The following is a 20,603-nucleotide window of genomic DNA, read 5'->3' as shown; positions in this document are numbered from 1 at the left end:
GGGATGGCCCTCTGAGATGCTGACATTTGAGGAGAGAAATGACTAAAGTGCTGGAGTAAGTCGTGCAAATTCTGAGAGAAGAGTGTGTAAGGCAGAGAGACTAGCAATTGCAAAGGAACTGAGGTAGGAATGAGTTTGATGCTTTTAAGGATCAGCAGATAAACAGGTGTGGCTGGGATGAGTGAGGGAGCATAAACATTGAAAATGAGCTGAGAGAGGAGGTGGGGCTGGGTCATGCAGGGACTTGTATGCCATGATGGAGAATTGAGATTATGTTGAAAGTACGATAAGAATTATTTCGAGCAGGGGAGTTATGTGACTGAACTTGTTATTTTCAAAGACTACTCTGGATACTGTATAGGAAATAAAATGGGAGCAAGAGTGAAGCAGGAAGACCAGTTGGAAAGCCATTTTTAGTCCACATTAGAAATTATGGTGGTTTAGGTGAGGGCAGTAGCTTATAAGTAAAGGTGACATGAACGAGTCAGATTCAGATCAGATTTTTAAAAAATTTTTCTTTAATGTTCATTCATTTTTGAGAGAGAGAGAGAGAAAGAGCGAATTAGCTGAGAGGGGCAGAGAAAGAGGGAGACACAGAATCGGAAGGAGGCTCCAGGCTTTGAGCTGTGAGTACAGAGCTGACATGGGGCTTGAACCCAAGAACTGCAACATCATGACCTGAGCCAAAGTCGGACGCTTAACCGACTGGGCCACCCAGGCACCCCAGATTCTGATCAGATTTTAAAGGTAGTACCTCTTGCTAATTAATTGGAAGTGGTATATGATGAAAGAGAAATCCAGAATAACTTCTTAGATTTATGCCTGAGCAACTGAATATCTTTTTCTTTGTTAGGAAAGACAGGTATTCAAGAGTTCTGTTTTGTTCATGATACTTTAGGGATATCTATTAGAAATCGGAAGAAATCAAGAAATGACCTGGAAAGAAATAATATACATATAAATAGAATTTAAAACTTAGAAGAAATAATTTATGAAGTTATATAACAGTTAAAAAAGAGAAAAACCCTAATCCACTCTGTATTTTAGTTAGAAAGAAGGGGAAGATTCTGCAAAGGAGACTGAGAAGGAATAGCTAGTGAGCTAATAGGAAAATAAAGAAAATGTGGTATCTCAGAAGCCAAGTGGAAAAAGGTATTTACGAAAGGGCAGCATCTTTCATATCAGGGAACATGAGTAAGTCGAGGACTCAGAATTGATCACTGGATTTGGTAATGAGGGAAAAGAAAGCTGTAGATTGGTTCAGATAGAAGGGAAGAGAAGGGAAATGGGAGGGAATTTAGTATAGGGAATGATTGGAAGAACTGGAATCACTTAGACCATGGTTTTGATGCCAGCTTTTGTCTTAAGCACATTACTTTACCAGACTGATAAGATTGTTGAGAAGATTTGGAATACTGAATACAATTACATTATACTAAGTTCTCAATAAGAGATCATTTTTATGGAAGGAAAATTAGGAGAAATGAAAAAACTACACTTCTGCATTTTGAAGTGCAGACAGAAGATTTCAAAGTAGAAGTTTGTGAATAGCTCCAGTCAGAAGGCTAGAAAACATTCTAGGGGCTACTCTATGCTGTGACTACCATACAATCAAGTTTTTCCTGAAGATTTCTTCTAACTAAATATCTCTTGATTCTGTGTGCTCTTACAATATCCACTAGCAACACTTTAAACCTATAGTGTCTCTAATTTGGGGTATTGCACTACCCTTCTAAATGGTTTTGACACAAGAGAGTAATGTTTTTAAAAAATATAAATCAGATCACATAACGATAAAATCAAAACTAGAAAGCCCTACCTAGTCTAGCTCCTGAAAGGTTTTACAACCCTTCCTTAGCTACCTGTCCCCTTTCTCATTAGACTCCAGCCACAGTAGCCTTCATTCATTATCTCAGATACATCTAGTATCTATGTATCTAGTGTCTGTGCTCTACCTCTTTACATCACTCACTCTGCTCACCTAACTCCTATGCTTCTTTAGGCTCAACCTATATATCATTATATCCTGAGAATTCTTTCCTGACCTCATTCTCAGTAATGATCTTTCAGATTTTCTTACGGTAATTTCCAAGCTATAATTCTATAATATAGTAATCCTAGTAAGATCATAACTCTTTGGCTGCAACACCATACATTGTTGTCTGTAAAGGAGATCTGCAGAGCTCTATGTGTCTCTGACTTAAGTGAACCTTCAAAATTTCATGTGCTCTTCTGGATGTTGTATGGAAACCAATTTGACAATAAATTTCATATTAAAAAAAAAATCTCATGTGCTCTTAAGAAAATTATCCCCTCCATACAGGCCTCCAGCAGAATTTAAGGGAAACAAGATCACTTCCTGTACTAACATGGCAATATTTTTCTTACCACTAGAACTGTCTTCATAGAAACCAATTTCCATTAGCAAAATTATCCACCTTCTCCTAAGAGGTTATTTAGGACCAATTCCAATTTGTCTTACATCTTCGGTCACTTCACTCAGGTCCAGAAGTCCAGTCTTTCCAGGGCATCAATCATCAGCTGAACTCTTATCTCATCCAGATCTATATGTCTCCCAATTGGATTTCATTCCCCACTCTTTTCTTAACACCCAAATCTTTTCCACCTTACTGTTTGAAACTTTATAAGAAATACCCCATATTATCCTCAGCGTGTTTTAATATTCCTTTCACCTTTTGTCTTCAAATGAACACTTTAGCCATGCCATGAATATACAGCTTTCCCTTAAAGCACTTGCTTTGTCTTTGTTCTTGTTTTGTCTTCCCTCACAGTCCATTATTTTCCATTATCAAAGCCCCCAACTCCTTTAAAGCACTTTAAAGACTGAACCACCCACCAGGTATTCTTGTTCTATTATTTACCAATTTCCTCTCCTTGAGTAGACTAAAGATCAAAACACTTTGCCCACTAACTTTCTCTCCTCCACTACACCTGTCACCATTGTTGGTGATCTCAGCATCCTTATAATAATACATCTTAATTCTCAATTCCTTAATCTCATTTCAAATTATCTTTCTCTTCCAAATTCCTTCATTTATTCACACCCTGATACATAAACCTTGTAATTACCAGCCCAAAATCTGTTTCAAACATTCACTCTCTCTGACAGCTATTTTTAAACTTTTCAACTGACTTATTCTAATACTACCACTTCAACCCACATAGTGTAATGTCTTTCATATTTTTAAAAAATTGTTCTTGATGTTACATTTTCCATTCCTTTACTCTGCTCTCCTTGATGGCCATGAATTACCTATACTTCCTTACCTCCCATTCTCCCTTGCCTCTTCAGCTACAGTTATAGCCATTGCTGAGTGCCTTTTCTCTTCCTCCCTGGACAGTTTTATAGCATGCCCCAGAAATTGCTTATTTTATTTATTTTTGGACACCATTAGTTTATTATAAAAAAGAGACATGAAAATTATTTACATGATGAAAGATTTCACAGCTTCACTGGAATGGGTGCCTTCACTTTATGCCATTTCAATAATGATTTATTTCAGTTCACATACTTTCCAAGAATGTCACCATCTCTAAATAAGAAATAATCCTTGTCATCTAGAACTACTTTGGTGCTTCATATTCTGGGAGAAGAACTTTATCTCCAACTTTCACACTGACTGGTTGAATCTCTCCACCCTTTCTTTAGAGCCTGATCCAACAGCTACTACTGTTGTTTGCAAAACTTTTCCTTGAGATTTTTCTGGAAGCATAATACCACCTTTGATTACAGTTTTGGCTGCAACTCTTTTCAACTAAAACTCGGTCAAAAGGGGAAGAAACTTTCTAAACACTTGTCCTGCCATGACTCCAGCTGCCGCAGTTCCTACTCTGCTCTGGAGATGCCGCCACTGCAAGGAGACCTGCAGTCTGACCCCCAGGCTATGTGAACTAGAACTGGCTTATTTTAAAAAATTAGATTGTGGGGCACCTGGGTGGCTCAGTTGGTTAAGCGTCCGACATCGGCTCAGGTCATGATCTCGAGGTCTGTGAGTTCAAGCCCTGCATTGGGCTCTGTGCTGACAGCTCAGAGCCTGGAGCCTGTTTCAGATTCTGTGTCTTCCTCTCTCTCTGACCCTCCCCGTTCATGCTCTGTCTCTCTCTGTCTCAAAAATAAGTAAACATTAAAAAAATTTAAAAAAAATTAGATTATAACACATTTCATACTTTAGACACAGAATAATCCCTTTGATCTCTAATTGGTGCCAGATTCATTTAATAGTTTTGTTATCTCTTAGTCTAATTCTTTGTATGGATTAGCATCCCTTCACTTATTGTTCTACCACACTGGGCCAACTCAAACTGTTTTAGTTGAAAGGAGAAGAATATAAGCATCAGGTTCCAAATTTGCCCTGGACCCCCACAGGGAGCATTAGGGGAATCCAGTGTTCTTACTTATAGAATTTTTATTTAGGGAATATTGCTAACATTTAGAACAAGTAAAACTATCAGCCATATGATTTTTTTAAATCTATTTTTAAGGGTGCCTGAGTGGTTCAGTTGGTTTAGCATCCAACTCTTGATTTGGGCTCAGGTCATGATACCACAGTTCATGAGATAGAGCCCTGCTTGGGATTTTCTCTCTCCCCCTCTCTCTGTCCCTTCCCTGCTTGCATGCATGTGCACACACGCTTGCTCTCTCTCTCTCTCTCTCTCTCTCAAAATAAATAAATAAATAAATAAATAAATAAATAAATAAATAAATAAACTTTGAAAAACCTATTTTTATAGTGAAATATATGGGAAAGTACATAAAACATATGTACAGTTTGATTAACAACCACCCATGACAAGAAACAGAACATTGCCATCACTCCAGAAACACCCTATGAATATATATATTTGTGACTTAGGTATACAGGTCTAAAATGTATTGTTTAGTTTTGCCCATTTTAGGATTTAGGTGAGTGGGGTCATATTGTACATATTCTTTTGTGTCAGGCTCCTTTTATTCAATACTGTATTTGTGAGAGTCATCCAAAGGTAGCTCTAGTTCATTCATTTTTATAAGAATTCCACTGTTTGAATATACCAGAATTAACTCTTGGTTACTAATTTTTAGTATATTCTTGGCCAAAATGTAGGTCATTTCTAATTTGGGCTGTTTATAAATATTGATGCTATAAATGTCACTTGATATGTTTACTCATATACCTGAGCATGAGGTTCTCTGGAATATCTATCTTAGATAGATATTCTAAGAGTGAAGGTGCTGGGTCAAAAGATATGTGTATCTTTGATTTTACTAGATACTGCCAAACTGTGTTCTGAAGTAATTATACCAGTGTCCAGTCCCTATCAATAGTATATGAGAATCTGCACCACATCCTTGACCACACATAATATTGTCAGATTTTAAAATTTTTGCCTATCTACTCAGCTTGTATCTGTCATTAGAATTTTATTTCCATCTCCCTGATTACTAATGGTTGCTAATGGGCTGTTTTTTAATATATTTGTTGCCATTTGGAACTTTTCTTTTGTAGATTCCTGTTCTTATTTTTGGCTTATTCTTCTACTGGATTGTTAATCTTTCTGTTACTGATTAGATGGGTTTTTTTATTTTTATAGGTAGTATATTTGTGTTTCAGGTATCTTCTGCTGTGTGCCTTGACTTTTCACCCTTTTTCTAGAATCTTTCGATGAATAAAAGTTCCTAATTTTAAAGTAGTAGAATTTATCAATCTTTTCCTTTATGATGGATATTTTTTGTGAGCTATTAAAAAATATCCTTCTATACCTTTAATTCATTAATATATTCTTCTATATAATTATTTTTAAAAAGATTTAAAAAAAATTTAACCTTTATTTATTTTTGAGAGAGAGACAGCGTGTGAGCAGGGGAGGAGCAGAGAGAGAGGGAGACACAGAATCTGAAGCAGGCTCCAGGCTCTGAGCTGTCAGCACATAGCCCAATGCGGGGCTTGAACTCATGAACCGTGAGATCATGACCTAAGCTGAAGTCGGACCCTCAACCGACTGAGCCACCCAGGCACCCCTTAAAAAGATTTTTAATGTTTCCTTTCACATTGAGGTTTTCATCCTACCTATAGTTGACTTCTCTCATGGTGTGTGAAATAGGGGTCTAGTTTTTCTAGTTGTCTTGGCAAGATTGATTGTAAAGTTTATTTTCTCTCCCCACGAAATGCTACTTTTATCAAATATAACTTCTTTTTTTATGTGGGCATATTTCTGGACTTTGTATATTTAAGCCCTGTGATAATACCACATAGTTTTAATTATAGTTGCTTTTAATTATAGTTGCTTTTAAAATATTTTCATCTTCTCTTTAAGAATGTTATGACCATTCATGGTCTTATGTCTTTCTAATTAGGTTGACAGCCTTCTCCCTTCAAATGTGTTGGGATTTTGATTAAGATTGCATTGACTCTACAAATCATTTTGGGAGAAAATTGACAAGTCTACAATATTGACTTTCCCCAATATGTTTCCTAACAATGTCCTGATCACAGAGTTGTAGACAAAGTGGAAGTGGCCATTGTTGCACCTCCCCATTTGCTCTAAGTCCCTCCCCTTCTGGCTGAAGTGACTTCCAGGGGACGGCTTGAAGGGCCGGCACCATTTTTTCACCTTGTTCATTTTTTTCTTTCCCATTTGGGAGCCAGATATTAAAGACTAGGACATTCAAAAACAGTGGCATATCTAGAGAAAATTAGAAAGTGACCATGTCTACCCAGAGAAAAGCCCAGAAAAGACTGGAGAAGACCTTAAGTTTATACCTGCGTGTGGTCCTCAGCACAGAAGCCTACAACAATCAAAACAACAATAGTAACATAAATTGTCAAACCCTGAGAGAGGGAGAGAATCTGATTTCTGGAATTACTTAGAATTGTATAAAATGGGTGCACCTGGGTGGTTCAGTTGGGTAAGCATTCAACTCTTGATCTTGGCTCAGGTCATGGTCTCACAGTTGGTGAGTTTGAGCTCTGTGTCAGGCTCTGTACTAAGCTTAGAGTTCTCTCTCTCCTTCTCTCTCTGTCCCTACCCCACCCATTCTCCCTCTCCCTCTCTCTCTCTCTCTCTCTCTCTCTCTCTCTCTCTCTCTCAAAATAAATAAATAAACGTATAAAAGAAAGAATTGTATAAAATTTCCAGTATTGCGGCAAAAAATCGCAAGGCATACAAAGAAACAGGAAAATATGCCCCATTCAAAGGAAAAAAATAAACCAACAGAAACTGTTCTGGAAAAAGACCTGATGGCATATATACCAGACAGACTGTAAAACAACTGTCTTAAAGATAGACAACTAAAGGAAGATGTGGATAAAGTCACTAAAACTGTATATGAACAAAACAAAAACCAATAAAGAACTAGAAAACCTAAGAAGATGCCAAGAAGTAGTTCTGGAACTAAAAAGTACAAGAACCCAAATGAAAAATTCACTAGAGGGATTCAAAGACAGGTTTGAGCAGGCAGAAAGAATCAGTGAACTTGAAGATAGGACAATAGAAAGTATCTAGTCTGAGGATTAGAAAGAAAAAAAAAGTAGAAGGAAAGTGAACAGAACCTATAGGACCTATGGGACAGCATCAAGCAGCTAAACATATGTATTTTGGGAGTCGCAGAAAGAGCAGAGACAACATTTGAAGTAACAATAGCTGAAAAACTTCCCAAATTTTATGAAAGATGTAAATATAAACATACAGGCTCAACAAACTAAAGTAGGATGAACTCAGGCATCTGTACCAAGATGCATTATAATCAAACTTTCAAAAGTCAAAGACAATTTTGAAAGCAACAAGAGAGTAGCAAATAATTATACACAGTGATCCTCAGTAAGATGATCAGATTTCTCCTCAGAAACACTAGGGATCAGAAGGTAGTGGGTCAATATATATATATATATATATACAGTGTGCTAAAAGACAAAAACTGTGAACCAAGAATCCTATATCCAAGAAAACTGTGTTTCAAAAGGGATAAATTAAGACATTTTTAGATAAAAGCCAAGGGAGTTTGTGACCACTTTACCTTACCTCCTCTGCAAGAAATGTTTAAGGGATTCTTGCAAGGTGAAATAAAAGGACACTAGACAGTAACTAGAAGCCATATAGAGAAATACAGAATTCAATAAAGGCAAATAGATGAGCAATTATAAAAACTATTATTGTAACAATAGCTTGTAACTACTTTTTGTCTTCTGTGTGATTTAAGAGACTGATAAAGTTAACAAACAAAACCCCACAATGTTAGTCTAAAAGCTAGTATTATTGTTAACTTTGGTTTGTAGCTTCAAATCTTGTTTTCTACTTAACTGGAGTGACTAATACTTTAAGAGACTGAGTTTGTTTTTTGGCACAAATGTATAAAGATGTAATTTTGTGACACTGACAATCACAGGGGGTGGGGACTGAGACATAAAGGAGTAGTGTTATTGAAATTAAGGGTATGTTATTGAAATTAAGCTGGTATAAACTCAAATTAAAGAGTTATAACTTTAGGACATTAAATGTAACCCACCCCCAGTAATAACAACGAAAATAGCCATACACAAAAGAAGATCCAGTTGACACTTGGACAACATGGGTTTAAACTGTGCAGGTCCATTTATATGTGTAGTTTTTACAGTCTAGTACCACAAATGTATTTTCTTTCCCTTATGGTTTTCTTAATAATTTTCTTTCACTAGCTTACTTTATTGTAAGAATAGAGTATATTGGGGCCCCTGGGGGCCTCAGTCAGTTGAGCGTCCAGCTCTTGATTTCAGCTTAGGTCATGATCTCACCGTTCGTTGGATCAAGCCCCATGTCGGGCTCCATACTGACAGCATGGAGCCTGCTTGGGATTCTCTCTCCCCGTCTCTCTTTGCCCCTCACCCGCTCTTGCTCTCTCTCCCTCTCTCTCTGAGAATAAATAAATAAACAACAAAGAATAGAGTATATAATACATATAACATGAAATATGTGTTAATTAACTGCTTATGTTATCATTAAAGCTTTTGGTTAACAGTGAGCTATTAGTTAAGTTTTGAGGGTGTCAAAAGTCATATGCAGATTTTTGACTGGGTATTTGTTACCTTTAAGCCCCTTTATTGTGCAAGGGTCAACTGTACATAAAAGGAATGAGAAAGGAATATAAATATTTCTCTACAAAAGTCAACTAAAAGAAGTGAAAAGAATAAAAAGAAGACTGTAGTATGCAGGAAATGAGAGACAAACTTAACTTCCTGACTTCAAGAATTCCCATAAAGCTATAGTAATCAGGATGGCATTGTATTATTGGTGAAAGAATAAATGCATCCATGGAACTGAATAGAAAGCCCAGAAACAGACTTATACAAATATACTCAGCTGATCCTTGACAAAGGAGTAAAGGCAATCCAATGGAGAAAGGATAGTCTTTTTCACAAATGTTGCTGGAACAACTGAACATACACACTTAAAAAAAAAATCTCAATATTGATGTCATACGTTTTCACAGAAATTAACTCAAAATAGATCATAGTCCTTAATGTAAAATGAAAATTATAAAACTTCAGAAGATAACAGAGGGGAAAATCTAGGTGATTTGGGGCTCAGAATGAGTTTTTTATAAACACCTAAAACTATAATCATGAACACAAAAGATACAGTTGGTTTTCATTAAAATTAAAAACTTCTGAGTGAATGACAGTTATGAGAATGAAAAGGCAAATCACAGAATGGGAGAAAAATCTTTGCAAGACAGTACCTGGTAAAGGACTTATATATAAAATATACAAAGAATTCTTGAAACTCAATAACAAAAGAACCCAGTTTAAATGTGGCCAAGAGATCTGAACCGATGCCTCACTAGAGAAGATAAACTCATGACAAATAAGTATACGAAAAGATATTCAGATGTCATATGTCATCAGGTTATCACATTTTTATTTATTTATTTTTTAATTTTTTTTTAACGTCTATTTATTTTTGAGACAGAGAGAGACAGAGCATGAACAGGGGAGGGGCAGAGAGAGAGGGAGACACAGAATCTGAAACAGGCTCCAGGCTCTGAGCAGTCAGCACAGAGCCCGACGCGGGGCTCGAACTCACGGACCGTGAGATCATGACCTGAGCCGAAGTCGGCCGCTTAACTGACCGAGCCACCCAGGCACCCCAGGGTATCACATTTTTAAAGAACCATGGGATGTAACTACAGGTCTCTTAGAATGACTAAAATCCAAGACACTGACAGCTCCAAATAGTGTCAAGAATGTAGGGCAACAGAAACTCTCTTTCATTGTTGATGGGAATGCAAAATAGTACAGTCCCTTTGGAAGGCAGTTTGACACATTCTTACAAAACGAAATGTAGTCCAACCAGCAAAGAAATTGAATTGGTTATCAAAAATCCCCCAGCAAATAAGAGTCCTGGGCCAGATGACTCCCCAGGGGAATTCTACCAGACATTTAAAGCAGAGGTGATACCTATTCTTCTCAAACTGTTCCAAAAAATAGAAATTGAAGGAAAGCCTCCAAACTCATTCTATGAAGCCTGCATTACCTTGATTCCCAAACCAGACAAAGACCCCACTAGAAAGGACAATTACAGGCCAATATCCCTGATGAATCTGGATGAATTGAATTCAACAGTACTTAAAAAAAATTATTCACCATGATCAAGTGGGCTTCATTCCTGGGCTGCAGGGCAGGTTCAATATTTGCAAATCAGTCAGTGTGATACATCACAATGATGGAAAAGAGTATAAGAACCATATGATCCTGTCAGTAGATACAGAAAAAAGCATTTGACAAAATAAAGCATCCTTTCTTGATAAAAACCCTCAAGAAAGTCTGGATAGAAGGAACATACCTTAATATAAAAGCCATATATGAAAGGTCCACAGCCAGTATCATCCTCAATGGGGAACAACTGAGAGCTTTTCCCCTGAGATCAGGAACATGACAGGGATGTCCACTCTTACCACTATTGTTCAACTAGTGTTGGAAGTCCTAGCCTCAGCAATCAGATAACACAAATAAAAGGCATCCAAATTGGCAAAGAAGTCAGACTCACTTTTTGCAGATGACATGATACTTTACATGGAAAACCTGAAAGATGCCACCAAAAAACTACTAGAGCTGATATGGGAACTCAGTAAATTCACAGGATATAAAATCAGTGTACAGAAATCGGTTTCATTTCTGTACACCAATAATGAAGCAACAGAAAGATAGTAAGGAGTAAGTCGCATTTACAATTGCACGAAAACCCACAAGATACCTAGGAATAAATCTAACCAACAAGGTGAAAGATCTGTACACCAACAACTGTAGAAAACTTATGAAAGAAATTGAAGAAGACAAGTGGAAAAACATTCCATGTTCATGTAACAGAAGAATAAATATTGTTAAAATGTCAATAACTACGCAAAGCAATCTATACATTCAATGCATTCCCTATCAAAATAACACCAGCATTCTTCACAGAGCTAGAACAAACAATCCTAAAGTTTGTATGGAACCACAAAAGACCCTGAATAGCCAAAGTAATGTTGAAAAAAACAAAGCTGGAGGCATCTCAATCCCGGACTTTAACCTGTACTACAAAGCTATAATCATCAAGACACTATGGTATTGGCACAAAAACAGACACCTGGATCAATGGAATAGAATAGAAAACACTGAAGTGGACCCAAAAATATATGGCCAACCAATCTTCAACAAAACAGGAAAGATTATCCAATGGAAAAAACAGTCTCTTTAGCAAATGGTGCTAGGAGAACTGCATAGCAACATACAGAAGAAGGAAACTGGACCACTTTCTTACACCATACACAAAAGTAAAGCATCGCTTATCATCAGGGAAATACAAATCAAAATCATAAGGAGATATCACCTCACACCAGTCAGAATGGCTAAAATTGACAACTCAGGAAACAACAGATGTTGGCAAGGGTGTGGAGAAAAGGAAGCCCTCTTACACTGTTGGTGAGAAAGTAAACTGGTGCAGCGACTCTGGAAAACAGTGTGAAGGTTCTTCAAAAAAACTAAAGATAGAGCTACCCTATGACCCAGCAATTGCACTATTAGGAATTTATCCAAAGGATACAAAAATGCTGATTTGAAGGAGCACATGCACCCCAATGTTACAGCAGCGCTATCAACAATTGCCAAATTATGGAAAGAGCCCAAATGTCCCATCAACCGATGAATGTATTAAGAAGATGTAATACATACATACATACATACATACATACCCACATACAATGGAATAGTGATATATACATACATACATACATACACACATACACACACACACAATGGAATACTACTCGGTGATGAAAAAATCATGAAATCTTGCCATCTGCAACAATGTGGATGGGGTATTATACTAAGCGAAACAAGTCAGTCAGAGAAAGACATATGATTTCACTCATGTTGAATTTGAGAAACTTAACAGATGAACATAGAGGAAGGGAAGGGAAAATAAGATAAAAACAGAGAGGGAGTCAAAACATAAGAGACTCTTAAAGACAGAGAATGAACTGTGGGATGATGGGAGTGGGTTAAGTGGGTGACAGGCATTAAGGAGGGCACTTTTTGGGATGAGCACTGAGTGTCATATGTAAGAGATGAATCACTGGGTTCTACTCTTGAAGCCAACTACACTGTATGTTAACTAACTTGAAAAAAAACAAAACAAAACAAAATAAACATAGTTTTGGTATATGATCCAGCAATTGTGCTCCTAGATATTTACCCAAATAAATTGAAAACTTTTGTTCATACAAAAACCTGCACATAAGTTTACAGAAGCTTGTTCATAATTGCCAAAACTTGAAAGCAACCAAGATCCCCTTCATTTGGATAAACAATGTAGTTAATCCATACAAAGGAATATTATTCAGAAATGAAAAATAACTATCAAACCATGAGACCATGAAAATGCTTAGTGTCTTGTTAAGTGAAAGGAGCCAGTTTGAAGAGTTTACATATTTTATGATTCTAACTACATCACATTCTGGAAAAGGCAAATAGTAGAGTTGGTAAAGCAATCAGTGAGAAATAGGGAGGAGGAATAACTAGGTGGAGTACAGGGGCTTTTTAAGTAAACTATTCTGTGCGATACTGTAATGGTGAATACATGACATTATGCATTTGGCAACACCCATATAACTTTACAACACAAAGAGTGAACCCTAATGTAAACTATTGGATTCAGTTAATAATATATCAATAAAGCTTCATCAGTTATAACAAATGTACCACACCAGTGCAAAGTATTAAGATATTAATAATAAGAGAGTGGCAAGGAAAGAGAGAACTCTGACTTTTGGTCCGTTTTTCTATAAACCTAAAACCTAAGACTGCTCTAAGAAAATGCATTAATTAAAAAAAAAAACAAAGTAAACTATAGCATGAGTTCATACCAGTATTTCCAATTCATATTCTTAATTATAGGCTTTTTATTTAACCCTTTTAATGATCTTATATCTGTATCCATTTTCTCCCATGCTAAGAGTCCCAGTTATCATGAACACTAAAAATTATAGGATTGGAATATCATATAATTACTTATTTTATCCTATCTTATAAATGTAAGTCTCTAAAAGAAGATCAGCATTACTACCAATAGTATGATTACTCAAAACAGTTTGAGTCAATTGTTTTGGCAATTCTTTTTTCCCCCCATGTATATTTCAGTCAAATTACTATATTTGAAAGTTATTTGAAATAATTTCTTTGGTTATTCCAACAATTGTAAATAGTGTTGTTTTTTTAATTCAGTATTTTCCACTTTTACACTGTACTTGTTATAATTTGTTTTATAATAACAGAAAATATTTATGTAGCTCCAAAGTGAAATTTACAAAACAAGTTGTATTGAAAGAGGTCTGACTTCTATCCTTGCCCCCCCCACTTATTCCTTCTTCACCCTGCAATCCATCCCCCCTTTAAAAAAATAAAAGCAAATGTACTTTATACATGCATACTTACTCTTCTCCCTTTCTTCCTAAGAGAAAAGGCATAACTATACATGCTTTTCTCGCATACACATTTTCTCGCAATTAATAATGTATGTAAACAGCATTTCATATTAATATATTCCCCTTTTTTAACTGCTGCATAGTACTTTGTGATGTGGGTATACCATGAATTACTTCCATCAGTCATCTAATGGACAATTGGGTTATAGTTTTTAAATTGTTTTAATGTTTATTTATTTTTGAGATAGAGAGTGCACAAGTGGGGAAGGGACAGAGAGAGAGGGAGACACAGAATCCAAAGCAGGCACCAGGCTCTGAGCTGTCACCGGAACCAACGTGGGGCTTGAGCTCACAAACTGTGAGATCATGACCTGAGCCAAAGTTGGATGCTCAACTAACTGAGCCACCCAGGCACCCCCAATTAGATTATTTTTTATCTCTTGCTTTAACACATTGTGCTTCAGTTTTTGTGCATCATGTTTTTGACATTTTGTTAGGGCAATTTTGGGATTGATTTCACAGAAGTGGAGTTGTTAGATCAAAAGATATATGTAATTATGCTAAATACTGCTGTATTTCCTTTCATAGGTTCCTTTGTACCATTCATATTCTTACTAGTAATGTCTATAAGTACCAATTTCCTTACAGTCTTGCTAATAGTATTTGATGTCACATTTGGAAATGCCCTATTCCAAGAGGTAAGAAATAGCATCTCTGTAGTTTTTTAAAAGTACTTTATTAAGATATATTTCACATACTGTACAGTTTACCCATTTCTGTAAACAGTGATGACTTTTATTATATTCACAGTCTCATATAGCCATCACAATTTGAGGACATTTTTATCACTCCAGCAAGAAATCCAATATCTTGTAGTAGCAAGATACTCTGTATCTCTGTCCATCCCCAGCCCTGTTCAGCTACTGATGTTTCTGTCTATGTGGATTCGCCTACTTTGCATAATTCATATAAAAGCAATCATACAATATGTGGTCTTTTGTGACTAGCTTTTTTCACTAAGCATAATGTTTTCAAAGTTTATTCATATTGTAGCATGTGTCAATATTTTTATTGCCAAATATTCTATTGTAAGGATACACCACATTTTTACCCATTCATCAATTAATGAGTGACTTGTTTCCACCTTATGCTTATTATGATTAATGCTGTTATGGACATTGTTTTCGTGTTTTTATATAGATATGTGTTTTCAATTCTCTTGGCTCTATACTTACGAGTGGATTTTTGGGTTATGTGGGAACTCTATGTTGGACACTTCTCTTGGGCATATAACTGGGAGTAAAATTGCATGGTAATATGGAAACTATGTTAACTTTTTGAGGAAGTACAAAATTGTTTTACAAAGCAGCTGTACCATTTTACATTCCCATCAGCAAGCTGCAAGGATTCCAATTTCTTCATATCTTCACCTCTGTTTAGCTTTAATTTGCATTTATCTTATGAGCAAAGTTGAGTATATTTTCATATGGTTAAAAGCTACTTACATTACTTTTCTATCAACTGTCCCATTTTCTTAGACTATTTTTACATAGTGTTGGTGCCCAGTTTTATATGGTAGTCTTTTTTTTCTAGTCTAATTTTAGAAACTGTTTATATATCAGGGATATTGCAACCTGGCAAATATTTTTTCCAAGTTTGTCATTTTACTTAACCTAACCTTAACCGTGTTTTTGACATGCCAGCCTTTCTTTTTTCTTTAACCATAGTGCAGTCATTTTTATCAAATTATGACTAGGAAAGTTTTCCCCATTCCTAGTTTATAGAAGAAGTCCCCCAAATTTTATTCTAATTATATGTATGTTTTCATTCCTGTAAATATGGATGTCTGATCCATTTGGAATTTATCCAACTGTAAGATATGCAGAATTAATGCAGTTTTCTTTTTTTGATGTGTTTATCTGTATGTTTATCAATTTCATTTATTAAAAAGAGTTCATGTTTTTCCTACTGATTTGAGCTGCCAGCTTTTATTATGTACTAAGTTTGCACTTATAACTGTTTCTGGATTTTTCTTTTCTGTTCCATTGGTTCCATTGACATCTTATGACTATGATACTCAATTTGAGTCTACTGTTTCTACCTTAGAAATTTCATTTTTCAAGGAATATGAAAATAACATTTTCTTTCTTTTTACCTTATAGCCTGGGAATCCAGATGTGAGACCAAAAAGCTGTTCTCAACAAAAGGAATTTATGAAATAGAATCATCTCAGTGGGAGATCATAGAACAGCTTACAAGACTTAAGTGTGATTGTAAAAGTCTTCAAGATGATAGGGAATGCAAAGACCAGTTTGAAAGCCAATTGGGAAATAAAGAGGGATTTTTCAAGCAACTACTAATCACTTGTAAAGGAATCCCCAATTTTAGCCAGACTGCATCCCTTATGTTAAAACAAAGAATTAATTTTCCTGAGAAATCCTATGAATGTGAAGCATGCAGAAAATACTTTATCCATGGCTTTCAACTGACTGAACATCAGAAAGTTCATTCTGATGAAAAATTCTATGAATGTAAAGAATGTGGACAGGCCTTTATTCGGGGTTCAGAACTTACTTACCATCAGAGAGTTCATGTTGTTAAGAAACCCTATGAATGTAAGGAATGTGGAAAAGCCTTTATTTGTGCCTCACAGCTTACTTATCATCAAAGAATTCATACTGGGGAGAAACCTTATAAATGTAAAGAGTGTGGGAAGGCCTTTATTCGTGGCTCTCACCTTACCCAGCATCAAAGAATTCATACTGGTGAACGACCCTATGAATGTAATGAATGTGGTAAGGCCTTTTTTCGTGGTTCTCAACTTACTTACCACCAGAGAGTTCATACTGCAGAGAAACCCTATCAATGTAAAGAATGTGGAAAGGCCTTTATTCGTGGCTCCCAACTTACTGAACATCAGAGAATTCATACAGGTGAGAAACCCTACGAATGTAAGAAATGTGGGAAAGCCTTTAGTTATGGATCACAGCTTACCCTGCATCACAGACTTCATACTGGTGAAAAGCCCTATAAATGTAAAGACTGTGAAATGTCCTTTATTCGTGGCTCACAACTTACTGAACATCAGAGGATTCATACAGGTAAGAAACCACATGAATGTAAGCAGTGTGGGAAGGCTTTTAACTATGGCTCACAGCTTATTCGACACCAGAGGATTCACACTGGAGAGAAACCCTATGAATGTCAAGAATGTGGGAAGTCATTTATTCGTGGCTCACAACTTACTGAACATCAAAAAATTCACACTGGTGAAAAACCTTTTGAATGTAAGGAATGTGGGAAAGCCTTTATTCGTGGCTCACATCTTACTCAGCATCAGAGGATTCATACTGGTGAAAAACCCTATGAATGTAAAGAGTGTGGGAAGGCCTTTATTTATAGCTCACAACTGACTCAGCATCAGAGAATTCATACAGGTGAGAATCCCTATGAATGTAAGCAGTGTGGGAAGATCTTTATTTGTGCCTCACAACTTACTCTACATCAGATTTCTCATTCTGGTAAGAAGCCATATGAATGTAAAGAATGTGGTAAGGCTTTTATTCGTGGCTCACAGCTGACTTACCATCAGAGAGTTCATACTGGTGAGAAGCCCTATGAGTGTAATGAATGTGGGAAAGCCTTTATTCGTGGTTCACATCTTACTCAGCACCAGAGAATTCATACTGGTGAGAAACCATACAAATGTAATGAATGTGGGAAGGCCTTTAATCGTGGCTCACAACTTACTCAACATCAGAGAATTCATTCTGGTGAGAAGCCTTATAAATGTAACGAATGTGGTAAGGACTTCAGACGTCATTCACACCTCACTCAACATCATAAACTTCATAACTTAGAAAAACTTTATGAAAATATAAATTTATTAAATCCTTTGATTGCTCATTGATACTCAGCTTTGGAATATCAGAAAATTCAGATTATCAAAGTGGGAATCCTTTTTTACTTTCATCCATAGGTAACTCGATCAGAAAATTCAAACAGAGAGCGGCTAGTGTAATATAATCAGTTTCCATCATTTTTCAATCTTTGTTAGACATTGGTGAATTTATACAAGAGCACAACCATAAAATGTAGAGTTTTCTTGTTTGGCATCATTCTCTTGTTCAGCATGATCTGAACTCCACCATTTACTACACATGTATTCCTTTGGAAAAAGCTAGTTAACGCCTGTTTGCTTTAGTTTTTTCATTTATAAAACATTAAAATCACTCTCATTATAATGATTTAAAGATGCAAATACATAAAAAGCCTTAAAGCAATGTGTAATACATAGTTTATAATAAATAAATATTAGTTATTACTGTAATTGTGTTTTTCAGTATTTTAAAATTGTTTCCTTCTGGGCTCAAGAATCATCTTATTTTTTTTTTTTAATTGAAGTATAGTTGACATACAATGTTATTTTAGTTTCAGGTATATATCATAGTGATTTGACAATTCTGTACTTTACTCAATACTGACCAAAATAAGTGTCATTACCATCTGTCACAATACCACAGTATTGCAGTATTATTGACTATACTCCATATGCTGTACTTTTCATCCCTATGATTTGTTTATTTAATTAATTTATTGATAGATTGATTTTATAACTGGAAGTTTGTACCTCTTAATCCCCTTCACGTATTTCATCCATCTTCCAAGCCCCCTCCCCTCTGGCAACCACCAGTTCTCTGTATTTATGATTATATTTCTATTTTTGTGTTTTGGACCCCAGATTAAGTGAAATCAGATGGTATTTGTCTTTCTCTGACTTATTTCACTCAGCATAATGTCAAGTCTATCCATATTGTTGTAAATGGCAAGATCTCATTTTTTTTATAGCTGAGTAATATTACATTGTATATACATACTACATCTTCTTTATTTATTCACCTGTTGATGGATATTTAGGTTGCTTCCATATCTTAGCTATTGTAAATAATGCAATAAACATTGGGGTGCATATATCTTTTCAAATCAGTGTTTTCATTTCCTTTGGGTAAATACTGAAGTAGTGGAATTACTAGATAGTATGGTATTTTTATTTTTAATTTTTGAGGAAACCATATGTTTTCCACAGTGGTTGCATCAATTTACATTCCCACCAACAGTGCAGGGGGGTTTCTTTTTTTCAGTATTTTAATTGTGTACTATTATAGAATTCAAATGAGAGGAAGACTTTTCAAATACAGTACATAAGGTAAATCTTTTATCATTCTTACTAATCATCAGATAAATGATTTTGGAGCAGAATGTCCTCATATAATTAATGTGAGGTTGTACCTCATTCTGAACATTAAAATTCTTACTAGAAGGAAACCTTAAGGAAAAAAATAAGTTTTTAGGTGTTACAAATGAAGCTATTTATGAACATTTGTGTATAGATTTTTATGTGAATGTAAATTTCCATTTCTCTGGTATAATTGCCTAAGAGTACAATTTCTTGGTCTTACACTAAAGTCACGTTTTCTCATACAAGAAATGGACAAAGTATTTTCTAAAATTGCTTTACCATTTTACATTTACACCAGGAACATATAAGTAACCCAGTGTTTCAGCATTTGGTGTTGTCATCACTTTTTGTTTTAGCCCTCATGTTAGGTATGGTGATGTCTCTTTGTGGTCTTAATATGAATTTCCCTAATGGCTAATGATGGTGAACACCTTTTCATGTGCTTGTCATCTGTATATCTGTTTTGGTGAAATGCCTGTTTGTGTCTTTTAGTCATTTTTGAATTGTTTTATTTTTCACTCCTAGGTTTTGAAAGAGTATTTTCTGTATTCTAGATGATAGTAGTCCTTTGTTATGTGGTTTGCAAATATTTTCCCAGGTGCGTAGCTTATCTTTTTTTCCTTTTTTTTTTAAGGGTGTTTGTTTGTTTGTTTGTTTGTTTTGAGAGAGACAGAAAGTGTGTGTGTGTGCAAGCAGGGGAGGAACAGAGAGAGAGGAGACACAGAATCCTAAGCAGGCTCAGCACTATCAGTGCAGAGCCCCACGTGGGGCTTGATCCTGCAAACCATGAGATCATGACCTGAGCCAATGTCGAGAGTCAGACACTTAACTGACTAAGCCACTCAGGCCCCCCTTTAAGAGGGTCTTTTGAAGAGCAAAAGTTGTCAATTTTGATAAGGTCTGCTTTACCAGTTTTTCCTTTTATGGATCTTGCTTTGCTGTCAAATCTAAGGATTCTTTGCTTAGCCCACATCCTGAAGACTTTTTTCCTATGTTTTTGCATAAATTTTTCATGATTTTATGTTTTACACATAAGTCTGTGATACATTTTGAGTTAACTTTTCATGTATATTGTATGCTTTAGCTTGGTGTTCTTTCTTAATTTGTTTTGGCTTATGGATGTCCGTTTACTTTAGCACCATTTGCTGAAAAGTCTGTGTTTCCTCCATTAAATTGCCTTTGTACCTCTGTCAAAAATCTATTGAATGTATTTGTGTATATCTTACCTCTGGGTTTTCTCTTCTATTCCATTGATCTATGTATCTATCCCTCTGCCAATATTACACTGCCTTGATTATTGTCATTTTATAGGATGTGTTTTCTTTTTTATTTTAGAGAGTGTATGAGCAGGGTGGGGAGCAGATGGAAAGAGAGTGAATCTTAAGCAGGCTCCGTGCTCAGTGTGGAGCCCAACACGGGGCTTGATCCTAT

General features: G+C 35.8%; 1 protein-coding gene and 1 pseudogene across 4 annotated transcripts in view; one reads left to right on the top strand and one right to left on the bottom strand.

The window, feature by feature from the left end:
* LOC128772479 (zinc finger protein 345-like) overlaps window positions 1–18,904 on the top strand; it is a 66,985-nt gene extending 48,081 nt beyond the window's left edge. For all 4 annotated transcript variants that reach the window (XM_053906359.1, XM_053906358.1, XM_053906356.1 and 1 more), the window contains one exon: window positions 16,096–18,904. In XM_053906359.1, the coding sequence (XP_053762334.1) occupies window positions 16,096–17,843 (1,748 nt within the window). In that variant the 3' untranslated portion in view covers window positions 17,844–18,904. The remainder of the gene's footprint in view (window positions 1–16,095) is intronic.
* On the bottom strand, window positions 3,320–3,827 carry LOC109256561 (10 kDa heat shock protein, mitochondrial-like; annotated as a pseudogene).
* Window positions 18,905–20,603: the final 1,699 nt, after the last annotated feature.

Source organism: Panthera pardus, unplaced genomic scaffold (assembly GCF_024362965.1).
Source record: "Panthera pardus isolate Hobbes unplaced genomic scaffold, ASM2436296v1 HiC_scaffold_18, whole genome shotgun sequence".
Classification (NCBI taxonomy): domain Eukaryota; kingdom Metazoa; phylum Chordata; class Mammalia; order Carnivora; family Felidae; genus Panthera; species Panthera pardus.
This window is presented reverse-complemented; position numbering and strand designations above follow the sequence as displayed.